Below are 25,931 nucleotides of genomic sequence, written 5' to 3'. Positions count from 1 at the left end.
ATGCTAATGAGATCTATCAATTAAGTTTCATTAATCAGATATGAAGATATACTTTCTTAGTATGAACATACCTTTGTCAATGTATTTGGTTTTTAGTCTATGAATCAACTTATGGGGTAGTAGCCATAATCTGGAAAATATGGTTCCAATAGTATAGTCAGGAGAATGGTTAAAAATTGAGGCCCTTCATTATAAATGAGTTTTTTGTACATTATAGATATATTATAAACTCCAAAAAGAAATAATAACTTTCGGCTTGTTATAAATTTTCACTTGGTATCGGAGATAATTATACACCTATATCTACCTTTTCTCAATTATAAATGAAGCGATTATCTTTCCAACACTCTATAGACCCTTACTTGCATTATAATACTTTCTATCATAATACTTTACTCATAATATCATAATACTTTCAAGGAATGAAACTATTTACATGTTAAATTTAAATATATTCTTATCTCAGAATTATTAAGAGGGGACACTTTTACTTTTTTTAAAAAAAAATCTGTTTTTGCATTTTTAAGAGCTCATTGTGTGTAAAATAATGTATTAAAAATATTTCTGAAATTTAAAATTTTGAAAGAGTTGAATAGACCAATACAAAGTTTTATAGCATGTAACACATACAAATTTCTGAAAGCCCTGTTTTTCACCCCAGTGATACTTCCAAAACTATTCCTGATCTTTTGTATGATATAGATAATCCCATTCATCGAAACTTAACACAGAAATGTTTTAATGTTTCTACTTTTGAATTTCATACAAGTTTCAAATGTTCATTTTTTTTGTAGAAGTGAAAGGAAATTTTGAAGCTTGTAAAATAATTCTAATTTTAACATGCATTTATATTTTATTATTATTGTGAGAAGTAATTAATCAGAATCATAATGAAAATTAACTGTATACTTTTAATTAATACACCAAATATTTTTTCATGTTTACATAAAAGTCTCCTACCTCCTCTATGTATTGAATCCCAAAAGCTGTAAATTAAACCTTATTTTCAAAGTAATATGCTAAAAATGTTAAAATAGATTTTTATATTATGTCTTACTTTTGGAGTGATGGTTTTTGGTGTTATTTTATCGATTTCTCTTTCTAATCGCTCCACAAACCCTGGTAATAAAGTAAGTCCACCACTTATGTATATATTCTTGGTCATTTCTTTCCGTAAGTCAACTCCACACTCATGGATGGCATGATATACAAGTTTATGCAGACCAAAATTGTCAAGACCCCAAATTTCTGGTGTAAACAAGCCTTCTGGTACATGAAATCTTCCTATATCAAGAAACATTTCTCTGGAAAAAAATTCTTGTCATATTATTTTTATTGTTGCTTCTTTTATTAGAAAATTAATTGCAAGATGTTAAAGTTTGAACTAATTTTATAACTAATGATCACAGAGTCAGTCACATACAAAATATAATTATAAAAATAACGATAAATATAGCAGTATTAAATAATAAGTCTTTCTTTTTATATAAAGGTGATGATGTTATTGAAAAAAAAAATGCTCGTAATAAAAAATAAATATTTCTTCGAGAACATATTTTGCTGTAATTTTATAATTTACTCAGTGAACAATATCCTAAACTATGTAACCATTAAAAGTAAAAAATATTATGCACTATTACAAAATTTCAAATGTAATTTTTAAAATAAAATAATTGTGGCAATTTCAAAAAAGGAATAAAACACTAGTTGTAAACTATTTTATCTTTCATAATTGAATTTAAAATGAGCAGCATAGTTTTTCAGTGCTTTTGTTTTACTCATTATCAAAGTTAACTCATATAGTAAGAGATATTTTTCTCCCAAACAAAGCTGTAATCAAATAATCAAGGTGTTACTTTTGAATCAGAAAAAAAGCAAATTCCCCCATTTATTTCACTACCATAACTTAAGCAAGCCTTAAATTGGTGAATTTTCATTCGTGGCAAGAATAAAAATATGTAACTTACTGTATCACTGAACTGTTGATATCTGATAAAAGTTTCAGTTTAATAATATTATTCATTTTTAAAAAAGTTAAAGCATAAACTTTTGATTTTTTATGCACACAGCTGATTTTCATAGACTCTTGTGATACAGAAACAAACTTTATTTATTGTTCCAATATCAAAGTAAAACTTAGTCAGTCTAATTTCCTATGATTGGGTTATATTGAGAGGATTGCCTTTTTTTTCATATTGAAGGAGATATGTGGACAGCTTTTTCATACTTGTGGATCAAATTTGTTTGTAGAGTTTATTAAGTAGTAAACAATGTCTAGCTTCTAAAATATTAAATTAATCATTTAACGCTTCAAAATGAGGGGAAAAAATTTTAAAGCATTATTATGTATTTAGATTTTATTTGTTTTTCATTTTAGAAAGAAACCTTAAAAATATAATAGGTCGGAAAAGAGAAAAAACACCCTATTTTGTCAAAATACTTTAAAAACTAAACCATACTTTCTGAGTTGCTGTCATTTTTTTCCATTTCTAGTGGTCATAGTTTGATTCAGTACCTGCTATTCAGATTAAAAAAGTAAGATATATCTGAAATTTTTTTTATTTGTTTTTATTGACTTTTAATTTCAATTTTTCTGTAAGGGATTATGAAAGTTTTGAGGATATTTCATCAAAGATGATCTTCTCTTAATTTGAAAAAGGAAATTTTTAATTGTCTCAAGTATGACACTGTAGAACACAACAATTTTGATTATTAAATGCCAATATGATATCAATAAGACTTCATATGCCACTCATAGCGAAGTACGCTTATACTCCTTAGGATAACCCCCATTACAGTGACTCTTTTATTAAAAGGACTGATATATGAAGTTCCCTTTGCTATTCCATAGATGCAATGCCATTTTAACAATATGTATCAGCATAGAATCAAGATAAAAGCTTAATATTTAAGAACTGCTTTAATTTTTTTTACATCCACACTGAACTATTCATACATCCACACTGAACTATTCATACCAATGTAGTAATTGAAATTTAGTTTATTTTTTTATTCCCATGAAAACGACTTTGATAATAAGTATTAAACATTATTACCCTTTAAAAAAATACTTTTGTAGACAATGAGTCATTTGATTAAGCAAAAGTAACAAAGGAATTATTTTATTCTTTATTTCTTTTGATGTTACTACATATTAAATGTGAAACATCTAGAATCCTCTTTAAAAGAGGGAAAAGTGACACATCTCCTTATATTCTTATTCTAGGAGGTTGTAATTAATTGAAAAAAAGTTAATGAAATATGCATTAATTTACATTTATAATCAGCCGACCTGGTGGCCGAGTGGTTAACGTGGCTGACTACGGAGCCGCTGGCGCGGGTTCAAATCCTGCTCAGGGCATGGGAGTTTCTTTCTCTCTGTGTTCTATGTCCTTTCTCCTTTGTGTCTGATTGTGGGAATGTGACCCTCCCAATAAATGGGTTTGTGGTTGTGTGACGTGGGCGACGTTGCTCCACCGCCATGGCTTCGCCACAAGTGCCCACTGGGTAACGAGAAGAGAGTAGCAGTTCTGTGGCCAATAGGACAACCCCCAAGTGCCCACCATTAAAAAAAAAACATTTATAATCAAAAGTATATGGGGCATTGTCAAGCCGTCAAGTGGAAATCGACATACACAGTCCCCTATGCATTCATTAGGTTAAAAGGTTGCATTCACTATCAGTGTAAATCTCCTTTTAAGGGATACTATGAATTTGTCCATCATATGTTTCTTGCTTGAAAACTTCATTCACTCTTTTTATGAAATATTAGTTCCATTGTGTTGTTTATGTTTTAGTATTTTGATGTATTGATATTTCATGTGCTGGAATAGATTTTGTTTTGACAGTACAATTATCTAGACACATAATTTATCAAAAAAGGTTGCTCAGAATCAGTAGAATAATTTAAGAAATTTTTTGCTTATAACATATCATTTTAAATAGTAATTTAACATATGTATTAACATAAAGCAAGTTGCTTTATTATTCTGTCAGTTTCCCAATTCTTACTAAAGTACATCATTGTTTTGTTTAAATTCATCTGGTATTTTTTTAGTTATGAGTGATTATTTATGATATTTTTGTGCTCTCACGATATAACGATTTTCGTTTTCATTTAAATGACAAAGGTCGTTATATTCAGAGTTAACTGTTGTAAAAAAAATCATACTCTGTCCGAAGCCTAAGTTTTGCCTGCTTATTTAAAGGCTTGAATTATTGCAAGGTGACATATTGAAGCTTTAGGATTGCAAATAAAAAGAGAAATAACTAGAAAATGATGATTATTAGTTCTAGCCATTGCATTGAAACTATTCTTAAAATGTATTTAAAGTGATGAAAAACTGGGAACTTACTGAAATGGACATTGTTCCTGGAAAAACTGTGCAGTAGGAACAGACATACAGAAATCCTCTTTTTGAGAATAATACTTCTGTAATTCTTCAGTATAGTCTTCTGCTACATAACACAAATGTTCTAGTGTGTAACGGGCTAAATATGTTTCCGCATCACTTACCAAACTGAAATAAAAGTCAAAATTTATTAAAATTACAATGTTTACAAAGTTAGGTAACACAAGTAATACAAAACATTCGTAAAATATCTTAATGATATCAGATAGATATTTAAAATATTCAAGAAATAAAGCGTGACTTATTTCCTTCTAGATAGTTACAAAAATATAGTTTTATATATTAATGTTTGACCCGCAGTGGACTGATCGTTAAGACACGGTTCCCAGCAGATCGCCGAAGTCAAGCATCACTGGCTGCGGTCAGTGTATGGGTGAGTGACCACTTGGATCAGTCTGCGTAGGGACCGAGGGTGTGCGGTATTGGTCCTCGTTAAACTGTGCTACCGTAAAGTGCTCGACTTCGCGTGCAGGTCGTTGGGCTACCGAAGCGGGGGTGCCATCCCCTCTGCAGAGGATCAAAATTGTGATGGCATGTCTTCCGATCATCCTCAGGGATGTTTCCCAGACTGTCGCCAATAGCCCATTGTGCATCTCTAGTGCGACGTAAATGAACTACAACAACAACATATATTAATGTTTAATTATTTTCATCATTACATTATAAAATAAATAAAATCTTAGTTAAAATTACTGGACAGATTTCAGAAATATTAGCAAAATTTCATTCTAATATCACAAAATGATATGAAACATTTATGTCAGAACACATTTCAAAACTATTAGCAGAATACCCATTCCAATAACACAAAATAATATCAAACATCTATATCTTTCTAATATTCATCAGATATCAGAAAAAGATTTAAACCAATGCATGCATAATGTGATTGTTATAGATGTGCTCATTATTGGTGAACAATTTAAATGTCTTAGCAATTAAGAAGGTAAAATTTTTTACCTTATTATATTCTAATACCCTTTCTTTACAATTCTTTAAATAAAATCGAGTACCCATGTAGAAAAATCTGTCCCCTCCAATCATACAAGATGAGTTTATTGTTTGTACATTTTATTATATATGGTATTTAATACCTAATTGCTGTGTTGTTTTGTTTGTGATAAGCTTATTAATTATTCGTTGTATTTACTTAAGTCAAGATTACTTGCTATAGTTTGCTCTTTTTTCAATCAAAGATTTAACATTTCTATTATTGTTTATTCATTCTTTAGAAATGAAAACAGGAAACGTGTTTTTCTCTAAAAGATATTATTTTCTGTATGCAAAGTTAATTTATGTTTTATATGCATATAAATAGAAAGGTGACACATTCTTTCTTGTATAACATTTCTCACATATATAGAACATAAAAATTTTTAAAAGGTTATTAAAAATTTAACTATTTATGTATGTGTGATTTTAATTGTTTTGCAGTAGATTTAATAAACATAGTAAATAAATCATTTTCCTAAATTAGATCAAATTAGGCCCTGATTTTGTGTTATTTTTAGATATTTAGTACTATTTATTAGATAGTTAGATTTTTATATTGAGTACTGTGCTCACTATTATTGCAACTACGCAACTATCTTGATGAATATTTTACTATTTTTTCCTTTCACTTCCTGGCAGATTTGATTCAGCGAATAAGTCACAGTGAGAGTTTCTCTTCTCTAGAATCTGCAATGCAATGCATGGAGGCAACTCCAGCCAATGATATGCTACTTCAATGATGGTGCGATATTGCCCCTCAAAAAAGTAGCAATGTGTTTAAACAAAAAACATTAGATAATTATTTTAAAGTACAATTAATCTGATGCTGTAAATGTACCCTGATCCTGTAATGTAAGTAAATTTTCTTTAAACATAATATATTTTTCAATGAAATGATGAAATTTAAAAATTGCTTTGTTTTGATATATTTAAATGTTTACTAAACTTTATATTTTTGATAATTTATGACTTCGAAAGTTCGAGGTAGGATCGATCCCATCGATCTCGTATTAAAGAGACTCTATTGTACTGTTTTCTCAGTGAGACAATGAGAATAGGGATTTTACTAAAAAGAGACTTTTTAAGGACATAAGGTTAGTATTCTGGAAATTCTCTCCAAACAAATAGTAAATACTCTCAATAACAATAACAATTCAATAACAGTAACTACTCAATAACAATAACAGTATAATAACTCAATAACATTAACAGTATTCAATAACAAATAATATATACTCTCCAAAACAAATAATAAAAGGGAGATAACATATAAAACACATACAATAGAATGGAATTTTACAATAGTGTTTATAAGCCTATTCTTATAGTTTTTATAAATATGGGCTGAAAATTATTCAATAATCAAATAAGAAAGTTTAACTTTAGGTAACTTGATTTTACTAAAATACCTAATGTTCATTTCAGTTAAAGCATGTTTTAGATGATGTAACATCCTTTGGCCTCCATAAGGAAGTCTTGTAACTCCACTTTCAACAATATAGCCTATAAATTATCAAAAAAAATCATTTAATGCAAGTTTGTATATATATATATATATATACAGTCAGACCTCGATATAAGGTCACCCTAAGGGACGTCGCAAAAGTGACCTTATAAGCGTGGTGACCTTTTAACCGATTCATTAGCAGTTTGTAACCAAGCACGTAAATAGTACACATTATGAATTTTTAAAAATGGTAATACAGACGAAAACTATCGGCCATAAATTAAATATTTAAGTCAATAAATTTTAACAGAATTAGTAAAGAACTAACGAAAGTTAGATCTTTAAAAAAATTTTCAATTTAAAATAAAGCTGTTTACAAATTTCCTCAAAGTGTACATACATACATTACATCTTACCTTATTTAAAATAATCATTTATGCAGGTCTGTCTCGTTTTTGGTTCCATTTTTGAACAATGTTTTCTAGATTTTGTAATTTCTCAAAATGTTCCTTAGCTCCCTCATGGTTTGTAAAAAAATTTCATATGACATTTATTGCATTGAAGGCTTCCACTTGGGTTACAGCTACAGTCTCAGGATCACTGTCTTGTCCTCACTGTCTACAACTTGTGAAACTATTTCAGAAATTGCAGCTTGTTCGCTGGCTGCAACATTTTCCTAGAACTCGAGAGGGGTAATTGCCTTGTAAGGAAGTTAAATAAGCTTTTGTTAGAAAAGAGCTTCCTTCTCTTCAGATAAAAATGACCTTATAAGCGATAACGATTTTTAAAACTTGACCATATATCCGATAATCTGTAACAAAAAATTCTTATTCAGAGAGCCGGGACTTTGGAAAAGTGACCTTATATGCGGATGACCTTATATCGAGGTCTGACTGTATATATATATATATATATATATATATATATATATATATATATATATATATATATATATATATATATATATATATATATATATATATATATATATATACAGTGGTGGCCAAAAGTGTGGACACTTTTTGAAAGTTTCATGTTTTTCAACCTCGTGTGCTTGTAGAATATATTAATTTTCACTTAAATGCAAACGTTTATATATCAAATTGAAGGTAATTTAATGTAGAATTTAATAATAAATACAGTATTACAATATCTGTTTTACAGAAAAAGTTATGCAACTAAGAGTAAGATCTATCTAAGATTTGCATTTTTTTAAAGTGATACTTACACAATCAATACTTAGTAGGATAACCCTTATTTTTTAAGACAGCTTCACATCGTCTTTTTATCGAGTGAACGAATGTTTGGAGTTCATCTTTCGTAATCACATGGTGCCAAGAATCAATTATAGCTTCACTTAGTTGTCTTTTATTGGATGGACATTTTTTTCGTACTAGAATTTTCAAACGTCTACACAAATTTTCAATTGGATTGAGATCAGGGCTGTTTCCTGGCCATGGTAATATATCTATGACTTTATTTTGAAGCATGCTTTGCATTCTTTTGCTGTGTGGCATGGAGCTGAATCCTGCTGAAAAATAAATGGGGCGTTGTTGGGGAAGAGATCCCTGATGGAAGGTATCAATTTTGGTTTCAGGACAGTTTCGATGTATTTTTTGGCATTCAGGCTGCCAAATCAGGCCGAAAAAAATTTACAAGTGCTACTACCGATAGAAAAATTAAATGACTATGCCTTCTAGACAGAAAAATGTCATCAGATGCCATTAGATGTGAAATGAATGCAGCTGGTATTGCGGTAAGTTCAAGAACAATAAGAAGAAGGTTATCAGGATTTGGACTACAAGCTAGAATTCCAGGGAAAAAAACCATATTTAAGTCAAAAGCAAAGCGAAAAACGAGTTAAGTCGGCAAAAGAACACATTAAATGTTCAGAAAATCAATGGAAGCAAGTAATCTGGAGTGATGAGAGTAAAATATTGCTCTCTGGAAGTGATGGTAGAAAATACGTGAGACGTAGAGTAGGTGATGCGCTTCATCCTGATTGCATTGAAGCAACTACAAAAAATCCAACAAATGTCATGATTTGGGCATGTATGTCTGCAGATGGTGTGAGCCGAATTCAAGTGATTGATGGCATCCTGAATGCCAAAAAATACATCGAAACTGCCCGGAAACCAAAATTGATACCTTCAAACAGGGATCTCTTCTCCAACAATGCACTATTTATTTTTCAGCAGGATTCAGCTCCATGCCACAGAGCAAAAGTATGCAAAGCATGCTTTCAAAATAAAGGCATAGATATATTACCATGACCCGGAAACAGCCCTGATCTCAATCCAATTGAAAATTTGTGGTGACGTTTGAAAATTCTTGTACGAAAAAAAACGTCTATCCAATAAAAGACAACTTATTGAAGCTATAATTGATTCTTCGCACCATGTGATTACGAAAGATGAAATCCAAATACTCGTTCACTCGATGAAAAGACGCTGTGAAGCTGTCTTAAAAAATAAAGGTTATCCTACTAAGTATAGATTGTGTAAGTATCACTTTAAAAAAATGCAAATCTAAGATAGATCTGACTATTTGTTGCATAACCTTTTTTGTAATACAGATATTGTAATACTGTATTTATTATTAAATTCTACATTAAATTACCTTCAATTTGATATATAAACGTTTGTATTTAAGTGAAAATTATTATATTCTACAAGCACAAAAAGTTGAAAAACATGAAACTTTCAAAAAGTGTCCACACTTTTGGCCACCACTGTATATATGTATATGTTATGTGATCCAAGATAATAAATTCATTCATACTTTAAACAATTTTAACTACAGTACCTAATTGAATTCAATAAATCTATTAGCTGAATGATATTTTTAAAAAGCCTAAAAATTTTTCTTTAAAGGAAATTCTACTGAATAAGAACATTTTTGCCTATTTTATAAATTAATTTCTAAATAATTAAATACTAAGACAAGGAAATTTAAAATTTTCTATAAAAAATGTTATACGTAATACAAAAATAATACTTCAATAGTAGAGATAATCATTATTTGTATTGACAACTAACTCAATGATCTTAGGCCCTCTAAACTGGATAAATAGAATACAGTTCATTAACTAAAACTTTTGAGCATTTAAGATTCTAATCACTGTTTTCTTTTTATAAAATAAGAGGATTTTATTTCATGATTATCATGAGTTTCTTTTTTCCTTTTACAACTGTTTGTTATTATCTTTGCCTTTTAATTTATCTCAACTTTTATTTTTTCATCAAATTTATTTCATAGCAATTATTTCCTTACATCAAGTTACATGTGCAGTTTGGCTCTACATTTAATCAGTCACCAATATCTTCTCAGCATAAATATTAATTACACTACCCTGAAACCCTAATGATCTATTCTCCCTTTTGTTTGTTTCCCCATTTTTCTTCCCTTTAATTTTGCAAATGTTTTTTTAGCACGAATATGTTCTAATTTCCTTACCTTTTCCTTTCATTTTGTTTGTAGCTGCTAAGTCTCTAAAGTTTAAGTCTCTGCTCTGTCTCTAAAGTTTATGTTCAATCAGTTATTCACTCATTTCTTTTTGTATCATGATTAAAAAATGCACAGTAAGAAACAAAATAATTTTACCAAGGAACCATTAAAAAGAAATATGAAGATGTTTTGTCATGGAAACTGAATTTAACATTTTTTTAATCAAAACGTTACTTATAGTATTGTGTGAAAAAAAGATAAAAATGGAACTCATGAATAACTTAAGAGCTAATGATGAAATTTTTACTCACATTAAAAATTATGTTAAAAAACTTACTTATTTAAGTCTGTTCTTCATACATGGCAACTTAGAACTTCTAGTTTCTCACAAAATTTAAAGTGTTAGTGAAATATGAGTCAGTGAATAATGAATAGCGAAGAAATATATAACTTTTAAAATTTACCAGATTTTAGATAGGTGTTTATTTGGTTAGTGGGTATTATGCATATTCTGTATTATTTATAAATTATGGTAGTTAAAATCATTTAAAATCAAAATTTATTAAACTGAAAATAAAATGCTAAATTTATATTTTGCTACCACTTTGAATATTGGAGAAAAATCTCCAACCAAAAGTTCTTAGGAAGTATAGTTCTTTCATTGCAGGCACATTTAATTATAGATTTGCTTGCATTATGAGTTAAATTTTTAAAAAAGTAAAATTTCAAGTGAATGCCAGTCTAACTATTCTTTGAAAGTGGTGTATAGTTAAATTACATTTTATAGGGAAATAATACAGATTATAAATATTTACCTGAAGCACAAAAAAAAAATATTCATATGATGCAAAAAAGAAAAAAAAATTAATTTTATGTTTGATTCACAAAAAGATACATATTTAATTTTAAACTAAATGCAACTTGCATTTTAATTTGATACCAGTTGTTCTCTATACACATATTTATAATGCCACACATCAGCCAGTCTGTAATAAGGTTAATTTTGTGTATTAAGAGAGACGTTGCAAAATCTAATTATAGTTTGAAATACAGACCTTCTATTATTGGAATCACATCCAGTCTGTCACCAATATCAACAACTATTCCAGATTTTGAATTGTAGGCATGAAGCGAGAGTATAGCTTGATGAGTTACATTAAGACCTTCAACTTGAAAATCATCCAGCAATATGTGAGCAATTTTCAGTTTGGTTTGAAAATTTAAGTTCCGAGGCATACTAAGCTGTACCTGGAAGAAAAATATGAATTAAATGTATAGCAAATGAATTGTCATTATCATTGCTTCTATTTATTGTCCTTTCAATTATTCTTATTTACTTTAATTTTACCACCTTTCATATAGAATTTTTTAAAACATGACATTTTCTTTTAGAAAAAAGACATTTAAGTTTTGATAAATATATACCTCACAGAACAACTTAAATTTACCAAAACCTATGCAGAGTGTTTCATTATCATTGACTTCAATATATATTTTGAAAATTCTTGTCAGAAATGAGATAAAAGAATTGATACTTAGAGGGTTGAAAAATTAATGTTTAAGCAAGAAAAAATATTAGTGAATTTATGTAACTAGAAAGGTGAGATTAAAGAAATTAAAAACTGTTTGTTTGCTGAAGAAAACTGAGAAAATATAAATGGGAATTGTTTGAACCAACTTTATCTTTCATGCCATTTATATGACAATCAAGCAGGTTTTGATGTTTTAATCCGACTTTCATCTTTCATGAATAAGAATTTGTCAGATTATGATAACATCTTAGTGTCTTATTAACATGCATCCTCCAAGGAACCAATTTTTCACTTCATTTTGAACAAGGATTTCAAAAATACATATAAAGAGAGGTCATTATAAAATTAAAATACCCTGCATGTTATGATGTTCCACAAGTGAAAAAGTTCAAAAAATGTCTGCTATTAAAATATACAAAATTTTTACTTGAAAATCATTGGATAATTTATTCTTTTTATTTAAGGATTATTATAATTTTGTTTTAACTTGACAACAATTAAACATTAAAAAAAACTCTCTAGTTTAAAAAGAGAGTTTAGCAAAAGCCAATTAAAGAAACAAAAACCATTGAAAATTTCTCTCCTCAGAAGGTCTGCTTACAAGCAAAGTCATATAAGTAATTTGTGTAAATAAATTTTTTAAAAGTAACCCATTTCATCTCAGGATTTTCTTTGTTTAGGAGCAATTTCATGTTAATTTAAAGATAATTTTTTAATGTCGTTTATAAAATTTATCAATCAGTTTTAGTTAAAAGACATTTATTTTTATTAATGTTAATACATAATAAATATTTTTTAAATAAAACTGATATATTAATGTTAATAATTGGTCGGGATAGCCTGGTGGGTAGGGCACTGGGCCCCTGTCCAAGAGGTCGTGGGTTTGATCCCTGCGGCCGAAGACTCCCCATGTAGTAAATGGTGACTAATGCACGCTAAATCTGTCGAGTCTCAAAGTCCTCCATGTTCCCATAACAAATCAATACCTCTGGCATACCTGCCAACTTTTAATTTCTTTCATTATGATTTTCCCCAGTGGTATTACAATGGAATTAAAATTTAAATTTTAAGCAGAAAAATACGTCGTATTTGAAGAAGCCTTAGTCTTCAACCTTGATGGTAACACATTTTTATATATATATTTACTTAATTTTTTTAAGAATAGTGGTGATCAAAATCATTTAAAATATAAGTTTATAAAAGAAAAAATAGTATATATTTACTACCACTTTAAATATGAAAATAAAATTTTACGCCAAATGCGTAAAAGTTGGCAGGTATGCTCTGGGGGTACTGAATTGGAGATTGATCGTTCTCTGATTCAGGTCAAAATTACGATTTGTGGATGAATGAATGGATCTGCCCTTTAAACTGGTGTGACATATAGGTGCGGCGAAAGTCTAATTCTCGGCCATAGATGGCGCCACTGGAAAACAAGAACAATCCCACCCTCTTTGCCTAAATGGCATACGTCAACAACAACAATAAATAGCATATGTCAACAACATTAAAATTTTTTTATTTACTTACTAAGCATTTAATTATTTTAAATATGCTGCATTTCCAGGACACTTTAGACTCTCTCCTGCAAATATAATTCTGTTTCTGGTTATGTACTCTATTCTTTTTCTGTTTAAACAAGCCTTTTGCAATTTTAATGTTAAATACATATTTTTACTACATGATGAAAGTTCATTAAAAACTAATATTCTCATCTTAAAATTGCTGAATAATATTTTAATTTCTTTTTATTAAAATAGTAGTTTTGTGACATTTAATGACTTACCAGTTGAACAATTTTTAATGAAAATATATGACATTCTGTCGTTTTGGGGCAGTTAGAAAGTTATTAGGTATTTATATTTTTCATTTTTCTAAAACTAAATAAGTCCTGCAGTGGACTGATCATAAAGACACGGCTCCCAGTAGAACACCAAAGTCAAGCATCACTGGCTGTGGTGAGTAAGCAGGTGGGTAACCACTTTGATCAGTCTGCTTAGGGACCGAGGATGCAAAGTATCAGTCCTCCTTCTGCTCAATCGTAAATTGCTAAAATTTGCATTCAGGTTGCTGGGATACCTAAGCATGGGAGCCATGCCTTTTTCAGAGGATCAAATCTGCGATGGAATGTCTTTAGATCCTCCTCAGGGATTCTTCCCAAACTGTGGCCAATAGCGCATTGTGCAGCTCTAGTACGACATAAATAAATTACCTACCTACTTAAAGTTAAATAAATATACAAATTTTTCTATGATATTTTATGTTATACGTAAGTATTATAAGAATTAAAGTATAAAACCAAACATAAAACTCCTTTTTTATATTTTGTATGCTTTCTCCATTATTTTGGGATGCAATATATTAGTTGTTTTATCCTTGTATTATGATTTTGATTATAAATGTATGTTCAAAAATAAATAGAGTTGCATAATTTTTGTAATTTTGTTTTACTATAATAAGTTATGAAAACAAATGTTACATTATTTCACTTCCCATAAGGGGTTAAAACTTATTAGTGTTTGGATTCTAAATATTTTACTTTGTATTTAGCTTAAAATATTTAAAATTTCTGAATATTTTTTATTGCACCTTAGTAATATTAATAACATACTTAAAATTTATTTTTCAGATCTTACCTTATAATCTTCAGGATAAATGTTTAGTTCTTGAAATATATACTTCAATAGATCCAGTAACAAGGAAGTATCAATGCTATACTGACGATTAAAAGAAGAAAAATAAAAATCAATAATGCTTACAAAAGGAAGAAAATTTCACCGATGTTTCAAAATAGATCAAAACATATTATATAATAATATACTTTACTTTCTGCTTTAATAATTATCTAAACATAAAATTAAACTAATTGTACATTATGATTTGATGAAATGATTTGATTTTACAAAGGGAAGTTTACTACTCGTTTAGGTCAAAACTTTTAATTTTCTACTTTTTTGTAGTTTTATTCATTCTTTTCTTATGTTTCTCATCTTAGTAGTATTTTTTTAAATGCCTTTAACATTTTTATTTACATTATATTTAAAGCCCATTTTTTGATAAATTTTTTTTTAAAATGATAATTTCTGTGTCAAAATAGAAAATTTTCATTGTCTATAATTTCTCTGAAATCAACCTGAGAGTTGATAATTTTATCTAAAGCTAGGTAAGAACAGATTGGTTTTACAGTGAATATTTATTGTTATTTAAATGTGTTTAAAAATATGCACATTAGTTTGAAAACATGTTGATTATAAAAAATGTTAAATTATGGCTTTACTATAAAACAGTAATAAGTCACGAAAAATGGCTAAAATAAATGAAAAAAATATACCTGTTTTTTTCAGTTTAAGAATTTCATGACTCTACTTTGCCAGAAACTGATTGTAAGTTTTAATATTGTGCCAGACTGCAACCTTTTTATTCTTTCTATTGATTTTTTTTGTTGCTATTTTGCAATAAATCTTTTTCATGACAAAGGAGAAATCTTTTTTTATATACCCTTTATGTACTAAGTAATTCTACCTCATGTACTTTGAACTGATATAACTAAACTGACATTCCTTGTGGTATTTTATTTTTCTATGTTGCATTTTAAAAAAAATAATGTATGACAGCTCTTGTAAATTACTATGTTGTTGTCTTGTCCAGTAGTGAAAGGAAAATTAAATTTGTCCAAAAGTATCTAAAATAGCCTTGGCCACATCAAAAGTCTCTATGGAATAGAGGAGTTGCTGCGGGGGATCTAGATTGATCCTGGTGAGCTTCGCCAGTATGGCTGGGCAATCAAAGACATGGAGAGTTCGATGTCGATGCTTCTGTAGCTTCGATGGCCATCAGTAGATATTTTCATTCCCTTAAAGTGTTTAATCCTCAATCTATCTATGGTTGTGGAAATGGCTAGATCGCAGTTTAGGGCAGGGATGGAGTGCTTCAGAGAGGTAGTAGAAAGTAGTCTGCGGCTGGCTATCGCATTTGCATCAGTTAGGGTCAGGCTGTTGAAAAATTGGGAGTTGTCTCGGACCTCCTTGGCCAGGATATCAGCTTTCTCGTTACCAGCGATATTGACGTGTGCTGGTATCCATTGAAGGATACAAGTTCTTTGGGCCGCGGTTATTTCGTTTAAAAGCAGGATGATATCTTGGGTGAGTTGGGAGTCTCCTCTTAAAATGGCTATACTGTACTACATAAAAAAGAAAAATTCAAAAAGATCTAAAAAGATGATTTTTTAAAGATTAATCATTACCACAAATTTCTGCATTTTTTCTTGTGGATGCTAATATTTATATTTAAAGTTAGCCTGAGTTTTTGAGTCTATTATATAATCTTTTTTTCTGAAACAGTTTTTATTTGGATACTTGTGTTTACACCCTAGTTTCTGAGTTTAATTATTAAATGACTTTTTATGTTATTATATTTTCATACCTTTTGATATTTATTCATTATTATTTTGTGTTTAAGGCTATATATTTTTAGATATTTGTTGTTATTTTTCTATACTGCATCCAGCCATTGTGAAGTGCTAACCATATGTTAATCATGTATGAGTTTTGTTGGTGACTGCTCTCTTCCTACATTAATCACAATGCTAATAGTAATATATAATATCAGTTTTCTCATGTATAAGTTTTTGTGTAAGTTTTGTATCATAGTCATGCATAAGTTTTCTTTCTGTACTTAACTCAATAGTACTTGTCCCAGTATTTGTTCTACATCTTTTGGGCCATGTTTAAAATAACAAATATATCTGATGTTCAATGATAATGATAAAAAATAAAATAGTCAGTTTGCTTAAGCCAAAGAACTGTGCATTAAGTGCCAAAGTTTTTAAATTATTTTGGCATAGAAAATTTTAAAACCCTTTTAAAAAGAGGCAAATTATTTGCAATGTGATTGAAGAACAAGTAATTTAAAATTAGTTTTCTGTCACCTCACCAGTGCAGCATTTAAAGCTTACGGTATTTTTGAAGTTCCTAAACTTTTCTTGTTTTAATTTATCTTGTTTTTCTTGTTTTAATTTATTTAATTTCTCGATCTTATTCTTTCTTGCAGTTTTAAAATATATCAGCATGGAATGGCAACTACCCTTTTTTGATTTAATTTTAACTCATTTGATAAAATCTGCTATCCATTAAAAGGGTTATTTCTTTAAGCCTGCTTCATCATCCCAACAAAATCAAATTTGTCAATCCACTGATGTTATGCTTTATTTACATTAATGGGTTGTCATTATTTACCTCTTGTGGTAACTGTGTGGCATGGTACTAGATAGCAGGGTCGTTGCCGGTAACATGAGTGCTTTTTAATTTTGAGTAATTTGCATTTCTTAAAATTAGCAAGTAAATCAACTGCTGTTTATTGAAATAGAATTTTTATCACATTAAAGTTATGTAAATTATTTAAAAAAAAAGAAAACTCCAACCTTCTCTTGCTTCTCTCATGCCCTTGCTTTGCCAGCCTAGAGCAGAATATCAGAACAGAACTCAGCTAAATTCCTGACCATGTAAATAATTTGCTGGAGATGATGAATTGTGCAAAACTAGCAATGCTTGTGGTGCTTGAATTGTTTCCTAGACTATTATAACTGAATTAAATATTGTATTGAAATTATTTTATCAATGTTTTTTTCGCTAAGCTCTTGAAACTGAGATTTACGAGTATTTTATTGTGTTCTCAAAACAATTACTATTTGTTTCGTTTAACATCAGATGGCCTTTCATTTTTTCATGGGATACATCACAATTCTCAACGCATTACAGTCGAACCAGCAAGTTTATCACAGTTGTTTTGTTGCAGCCTGGACCTGGATTGTTTTCGTTGTTGTCTAATGGAGAGAAAGGATCTTGAAAATAAGTTCTGTTGAAAGAGTTAGTTTACATTGTTATACATAGATGGCATCACAAATGCTGACATAGATGGCAGCAGTGTTGTCTTTAGTATAACCTCTTTACTATAATAAAATATTTAGTCCAGTTTCAGCCTTCACCTAGGTATGTTGCTTCATTTCTTGTGATCTCATGCTTAATTATTGGGTTAAGTCTTTTGGTTATGGGCCCAGGATGGTCCAAGAAATTTATAGCTAACATTTATTAAGTTTAATATACAGTACAGAACCCGTTATCCGGAAATCAGAAAACCGGAAAACCAAAAAACCGGAACGAAATTCGATAAATTTTCCAGCAATTTCTAAAATTTTTTTTTTCCTCATAGGATTTTACTTTCTTTTTTTAAAGATGTTTACCTTACCATCATTTCAGAAATAATCATTAGTGTATTACCTCATCGTTTTTTCTTATTTTTAAGATTATTTCCAAATATTTATTTTTTTTACTTGGGTTTAACACTAAAAAAACGGCTTTTTGTAGCGATTCAGAAAACCGGAAAAATCAGTTATCCAGAATAGCGATAGTCCCGATCGTTCCGGATAATCGGTTCTCAACTGTATTTATTTTTAAATTTTTTGATAAATTTTAGAATTAAAGATAGATAAATTATGGTAGCATGTGTTAACACATGGTTAGGCTTAAATGCTTAACACTTAAATAAATGTTGTTGTTTTTTCTTTTTAAACCTTGTAACTAATTTAATTTAACTATGTTTTAATAGAAAATTTGTTATTTTATAGTTATATTTCTGATAGTTTAATTTAAAGTTAACAAAGAGAAATAATCATGCCAGGGGGAGAAGGTTCTTTCAGCCATAAAAAATTAACTGGGAGGGCAAATAATGCTGATTGGAAGTTTGCCTTGAGAATGCACTTAATTAAAAGAGATTTATGGGATTATGTTGAAGGAAAAAGGGAAGATGCAGCTTTAGATACCAAAGCTTTGTCATACATAGTTGAAGGGGTTACTGAAACAATTTTTAATGATTTGAGGGACTTATCTAGTGGCAAAGAAGCCTGGGAAGTATTATCAAAAACTTATGATGATAAAGGAATAACTAGAAAAGTGTCTGTAATTAAAGAATTGGTTAATAAACTGCTGTTTGTAGAAAATGCAACACCATGAAGGAATCATCAGAATCAAATGAAATTCGCAGCAAATGTCAATTATAGGATATTATGCAAATTAATAAAGTTTCAGAGCCATCGCGCGTGCGTGGCGCGCGCAGCGCCCTCTGAATTGATGCTGAAAGCGTATAAATAAAGTGCTGTAGCGGGACGTTGAAAATAGTCTATGATTATTTGTTAGTGGCAAACGTTTAGTGAGACCTGAGTATGCCTCCACGACGGAAGAATAAGAAATTCAAGCAACTTACGGAGTTTGAACGAGGGAGGATAATCGGCCTTCGAGAAGGAGGATTTTCCTATCGCGCAATAGCAGCTCGTATGCAGCGGAACAGTTCCACAGTGATGCGAGTTTGGAAGCAGTGGACCGACGAGCACCGAACAACTCGAAAAACAGGCACTGGACGACAGAAGGTGACGTCAGAGCGCGATGATCGACACCTGCTCCGCATGGCGGTGAATGATCGCACAGCTTCCTCCAGGCAGCTGGCAGCACATTGGTCTACTGCTACAGGTGTACAATTTTCGGCTTCGTCAATTCGTCGTCGTCTGCTGCGCCGTGGATTGCGTGCAAGGGTGCCATTATACAGGATTCCCCTCACGGCGGATCATCGACGGCTGCGTCGGCAGTGGGCTCTTGAGCACAGAGACTGGCGAGCTGATTGGCACCAAGTTGTCTTTTCAGATGAATCACGCTTCAATTTGTGGACCCATGATGGCCGTGTTCGTGTTAGACGTTATGCCGGTCAACGCTGCCTTCCTGAGTGTATTATTGAACGACATAGTGGTCGAACACCCGGAGTTATGGTCTGGGGTGCGATTTCGTATCATGGACGATCCAATTTGATACGAATTGAGGGTAATCTCAATAGCAACAGATACGTCCGTGAAGTGCTACAGCCCGAAGTCGTTCCTTTCCTTCAAGGCATCCCTGGAGCTATCTTTCAGCAGGATAATGCACGCCCACATGTTGCGCGGACTGTTAGAGACTTCTGTTCAGCACAACGCATGCAACTTCTTCCTTGGCCTGCTTATTCGCCGGATATGTCGCCTATTGAGCACGTGTGGGATATGGTTGGTCGGCGTCTAACTCGTGATCCGCGTCCTGCAGTTTCCAAAGACGAACTTTGGTTGCGCATACAAGCGATATGGAATTCTCTTCCTCAACCAGATATTCAACATCTGTTTGACTCCATGCCACGTCGTATAGCAGCACTTATTGCAGCGCGTGGTGGCTGCACCAAATACTGATTTCGGACGCTTAATTTGTTTCTTTTGTTTTGAAAATTTCATCATTTATTTGTATCAGTACAAGTCGTTTCTGCATTAAATTTCATTTGATTCTGATGATTCTTTCATGGTGTTGCATTTTCTACAAACAGCAGTTTACTAAGTACACAGATTGTAAAGACATGTGTGACTACCTTCATAAAGTAATTTCAGCATATCAGCAATTAAAATGAACAGGAGTTAAAGCAGATGAGGAATTAATAGCTGGAATAATTTTAGCTAACTTACCTGATAGATTTGAACCCCTTATTATGGCTTTGAAAAATTGTGGGGAAGAGATAACTGTTGATAACGTTAAAACTAGATTAATGGCCGAGGATGATAAACCTAATTCTGATGGGAATTTGGATCAAGCTTTCCTTAATGAGAAGTTTAAAGGCAGGAATAAGTTTAAGGGGAAATGCTTCAAATGTAATTTGTTTGGGCATAAATGTATAGATTCTCAAAGACTCCCACGCCAGAAAAATGTGCATGATAAATTTAACAAAAAGGGTAATGTAAAGCCTACTTCTAGTAAGACTCCAATGAAGGAAGAAGCTTATGTAGCAGGTATCTATGTTGCAAATTCTAATCCAAATCCTAATGTTTGGTACATGGATTCTTGTGCTTCGTTCCATATGACCCCATATAAAGAATTGATAACAGATTATCAAACTGCAAGTATTAGTCAAATTAAAACAGGCAGCTCTGTTATAGAAGTTGAGGGGGAAGGGAGTGTTAGTTTTCTTTTATCTAGAAATGGGGAGAAAGCAAAAGTAAGTTTTAATAATGTATTGCATGTTCCAAAACTAACTGCTAACTTGTTATCTATTAAGTATTTAAACAAAAATTTTGGGATGGTTACTACCTTTACAGGGGAAAGATGTTTTGTTCATAAGGGTGATAATTTAGTAGCTAACGGAACAGGTGTAAGCGATAGATTATATTCTTTAGATATTCATAATGATATGACTTTAATTACTGCTCAAAACTCATCAAATGAAATATTGCATAAGAAAATAGGTCATTTAAGTGAAGGAGGGATGGTTAGATTGCAAGATATGGTTGAGGGTTTCTCTTTTAATGGGAAAATTAATGATTGTATACCATGCATTAAAGGTAAAATGCATAAACAACCATTTCCTAAGGGTAAGGCTAAACGAGCAAAAGTCTTGTTAGGCTTAGTGCATAGTGACCTCTGTGGACCCATGACCCATGAGTGTTTTATCAATAGGTGGTTCTCGGTACTTTATAAGTTTCATAGATGATTTATCACGAATGACTTTTGTTTACTTTATAAATTCAAAGACTTTCAGTCATATGTAGAAAGACAAACTGGCACACCTATTAAGGTTTTACGCTCTGATAATGGGACGGAGTATGTTAATAATGAGATGGATAGTTTTCTTGCTTCCACAGGGATTCAGCATCAAAAGTCTATCCCTTATACACCGGAGCAAATGGGGGTTGCAGAACGTAACAACAGAACACTCGTTGAGCGAGCTCGGTCTATGTTGGTGGATGCCCACCTTGGCCAGGAATGTTGGGCTGAAGCAGTTGAAACAGCAGCTCATTGTAAAAATATATCTCCAACCATTGCGGTTCCAGACATGACACCTTTTGAGAAATGGAGTGGTGAAAAGCCAAACTTGAAATACTTAAGGGTGTTTGGGTGTCGGGCTTTTGCTCATATTCCCAAACAGAAGCGTTTAAAATGGGATATGAAAGCTAGAGAGTTAATGTTTGTTGGGTATTGTAAGGATAGGAAGGGCTATCGTCTAATTGATCCAACTAATTGTAAAATTGTTGTAGCCCGAGATGTACATTTTTTGGAACATGATATGTATCATGACAATAACAGTGACAAAAGTTCACCAGAGTTCAGTGATGACTCTTTATTCTGTGAGAGCATTGTTGATTTTGACGACACATCAGATAAATTCCAAAATGATGATAATGTTAGCAGGGGTGATAATGAATTAAATTTCCGAAATGATATTAACTCAGGTCGGGATGACATTAATGGCTTAAATAGAGGCAATTTTGTAAATAATGATGACAGTAATAATATAACCGTAGACAATGACATGCCGAAACTGACACCTATAGGAAGAACAGTTAAACTTCCTGTTCGTTATCAAAATTTTGATACCAATAGTATGCCAGATTTGCAAATGCTAAACTTAGATCCTATTTGCTTTGCCGATGCTTTACTGGCAATAAATGAACTTCTTTCTGAACCTAATACTATTGATGAGACACTCAATGGTATTACTGCTAGGCATTGAAGAGGATCTTTATGTGAAACAATAGCGGGTCACATTAAAAACAAAACTTGGGACATAGTAAATAAGCCTAAAAATAAAAACATTGTTGATTGCAAATGGGTATTCAAATTGAAACATAATGTGAATGGAGATATTGAAAGGTACAAAACCCGTTTAGTAGCTAAGCGTTTCTCCCGGATCAAAGGAATAGATTATACAGAAACGTTCTCCTCAGTAGTTCATTATGTAACATTAAGAGTTTTGTTGGCTTATGCAGCTATTTATGATCGGGAAATCGATCAAATGGATGCTGTTACGGCTTTTGTTCAAGGGACACTAAATGAAGAAATATACATGAAAATTCCAGATGGGTTTAGTGAGTATTATGAACAAAATTTAGATGGGAAAGTTCTTAATAAAGCTCTAGATGGCTTAAAGCAAAGTGTCAGGCTTTGGTATCTGACATTAGAAGAAGGCTTAGTTGAAATGGGATTTAGGCAAAGTTATTTTGATAGTTGTGTGTATATTAAACTAAGTGATAAAGAACTTGTAATTGTAGCTATTTATGCAGATTATTTATTAATTTTTAGCAGCTCAGTAAGGCTTAAAAATTTAGCAAAAAAGCAACTAAGTAAAAGATTTGAAATGAAAGATTTAAATTATTGTTTAGGGATTGAAATAGAATGTAATAGATCAGAAGGGTCCATTAACCTAAACAAACCCAATCTGACAATGAAGGTGGTTCCAATAAGGCACAATCAGATGATGAATATTCTAATAAGGAACAATCAGATGAAGAAGCAAAGGCTTCAGGCTCTGACAGAGAAGACGTGTGCCACAAGATGATCGTGAAACTTGATGATGAAGGAGAAGGTGGTAAAAGACGAATGCGTAAGAAAGATAGAGAATCCAAACAAGGGAGTATAATCGTTTCTAAAGCAACTATTTCATCAAGTGAGGAGTCTGACAGTGGAAAAGAAAAGTCTAAACGAAAAAGGAAAGCAAGTGCTGGCGATATTATTCAAAGTGATGAAGACAGTGGGCCTAAAAAGAGGAAAGTTGCTTCTGATAGTGGAAGTGAAAATTCTGACAGTGGTAATGAAAAATCTAAAAGAAGAAAAGGAGCAAGTGATGGCATACAGAGTGATGAAGACAGGCCAAGCAAGAACAGAAAAATTGTTTCAGATAGTGAATTAACAAGAGGAGAATTACATCTGACAATAGTCAAAGTGAAGAAGAAAACGCACCAAAAAGGAGAAGGACTGCTTCGGACAGTGGGAGTGAATATGATAAATATAAATGTGGACTATTTAACAAAAACTGTTAATAGAACTAGGCATGAACATTGTGAAAAATTAATGGGACTGATATGATTTATTTTTTATTTTTTCTGCACATTTGTGATTTTCTTTTAGTATTCCCAAAAATGTAAACTAAAGTGGGAGTGTTGAAAGAGTTAGTTTATATTGTTGTACATCGATGGCAGCAGTGTTGTCTTTAATATAACCTCTTTACTATAATAAAATATTTAGTCCAGTTTCAGCCTTCACCTAGGTATGTTGCTTCATTTCTTGTGATCTCATGACTCATGCTTAATTATTGGGTAAAGTCTTTTAAGTTCTTTAAAGAAAAAAGATACTGTCGAGTTTTGTAAAAAACAAAGAAAGACATATCAGAAAAAATATGTGGTTCAGTATAGGGAAAAATCTGAAATTTCTTCGCAATTCGCAATCTGCAGTTTTTTTTCGAGATTCAGAACTGAAGATTTGACCATTCTCTAAATATTTCCAGCTTCAAGGTCTTTCTCAATCAGCATAGACCTTTGTGGGCAAGCGTTATTAACTATAAAAAGAACTAGCAGCTCTTCTGAACTATCTTACATAGTTTGAAGATCTCTGTCTCTTTACTTAATTCAGTATAGAATTTTTTTAGTGTTTTGCAAAATTGTTTTTGTTCCTTCACTCTTGGACATGAGTGTAGAGTTTATGTTTGAGAATAATTAATATATCAAAAGTTAATGACATACAATTAACTAGATTACGTTTTGAGGTTTATATCATGCATTGAGGCTTTCTGTCCATATTTCATATATATTTCTGTTTAACATAAAAAACAAACTGCTCACATAAAACTTACGTAAAACTCTGCTTACATAGAAACAAACAGTAATAAAAGGAAGAAAAACCGTAATTAAATGTATTTTAAGCTTTACCTTTGCAACTTTAGCTGATGGATGAAGAAGAAATTTTAAATAACTGTCTTTTCGGATATCTGGGTTTAAAGCTCCACAACCAAATATTTTTTTCTGACTGTAAATAAAGAAAATATATTAGAGTAGCAATCCTGATTTCTTTCCTTTTTCTATGAACCAATAAGTTCTAAAATAGTTGACGACCTGTTATTTGTTCTTGAACTAAAATTCTTTCAAAATATAAAAAATAATTTTGTGGTGTTAAAATGTATAACTTCTTTCTTTCAAAAATAATGTAGAAAAATTTCCTTGTTTCTCTTTGGAGTTGACACAGATGCTACATTTGAAATCTTGAGTAAGAAGCGTTTATTTCAAATAAAATTTATGAAACAAAGAATTTTGTTTTAAGAGATTTTTTTAAAAATAAAATTAGGAATTAATTTTTAAAAATTATGTAGTTTTATATACAGATCAAGGAACTAAATGAAAATGTTCAGAAATCAAAATTTTTTGAGAAGTGATCTGATCTCCTCAAAAATGAAGACTATCTATTTTGCACCATGTGAAATGTATAAACATTGCTGAATCTAAAAATTAATTTATTATCATCTAAAATTTGTTCAACTGGTTTTCAATGTTTGAAATTTTTGTTCTGTGTATCATTATTTTGACAGAACACAAATAACAATTGTAGTCTCAACAATTTATTTAATTACTGCAGTAGTTAATTAGCAAATACTTTTTGATTAACTCATTAAAAGCACTAAATCAATAAATGTATCACTAAACATTAATTGAATCACTAAAGCATTAACTAAATCAATAAATTACTGCCTAAAAGGGGATGATTAATATATAATCTAAATCACTAAGTTACCGATTGAATCTCTAAATAATAGCCTCGCAGAATGACTATCTTAATAATTCACACTTATTGAATCAACAAAATACTAATACATAAAGGAAACACTTAGTCGCTAATTGAATCACTCAATACTATCAATAGCTAAAACACTAACTAAATTTATTACTAACTTATTAGATAGTAGATCACAGACTAACAAAATAATAACTAGAACTTTAGATCACTAAATCTATAACTGACTAGATCACTAAATTGCTTGTAAATAACTAAATCTAACTAATTTAACAAAACCTCTGATTAAATAAATTACTAAAAGCATTAATCAACAAGCTATGTAAGTAACTAACAAATTAACTGAAACACAAAATCACTAATTAAATTCTTTTCAACTTCTCCAGTGAACTAAATTTTAAATAATAAACTAAGTGATTAACTAAATCCCTCTATCTATAATTATTAATTTATACAGCCACCACTGTAAAATTATTCAAAAATTGAATTA

At 30.8% G+C, this 25,931-nt stretch overlaps 1 protein-coding gene across 2 annotated transcripts in view; it reads right to left on the bottom strand.

Annotated features, from left to right (window-relative positions):
- Positions 1–25,931, bottom strand: part of LOC107452510 (uncharacterized) — a 136,251-nt gene that overhangs the window by 3,901 nt on the left and 106,419 nt on the right. For both annotated transcript variants that reach the window (XM_071187592.2, XM_071187593.2), the window contains 6 exons: positions 24,586–24,682; positions 14,468–14,548; positions 11,355–11,547; positions 6,815–6,908; positions 4,356–4,520; positions 1,058–1,304 (listed from right to left, as the gene is read on the bottom strand). In XM_071187592.2, the coding sequence (XP_071043693.2) occupies positions 1,058–1,304; positions 4,356–4,520; positions 6,815–6,908; positions 11,355–11,547; positions 14,468–14,548; positions 24,586–24,682 (877 nt within the window). The remainder of the gene's footprint in view (positions 1–1,057; positions 1,305–4,355; positions 4,521–6,814; positions 6,909–11,354; positions 11,548–14,467; positions 14,549–24,585; positions 24,683–25,931) is intronic.

The sequence above is a fragment of the Parasteatoda tepidariorum genome, chromosome 11 (genome assembly GCF_982258835.1).
Source record: "Parasteatoda tepidariorum strain Cologne lab strain chromosome 11, Ptep-v5.0, whole genome shotgun sequence".
In the NCBI taxonomy this organism is placed as follows: Eukaryota; Metazoa; Arthropoda; class Arachnida; order Araneae; family Theridiidae; genus Parasteatoda; species Parasteatoda tepidariorum.
This window is presented reverse-complemented; position numbering and strand designations above follow the sequence as displayed.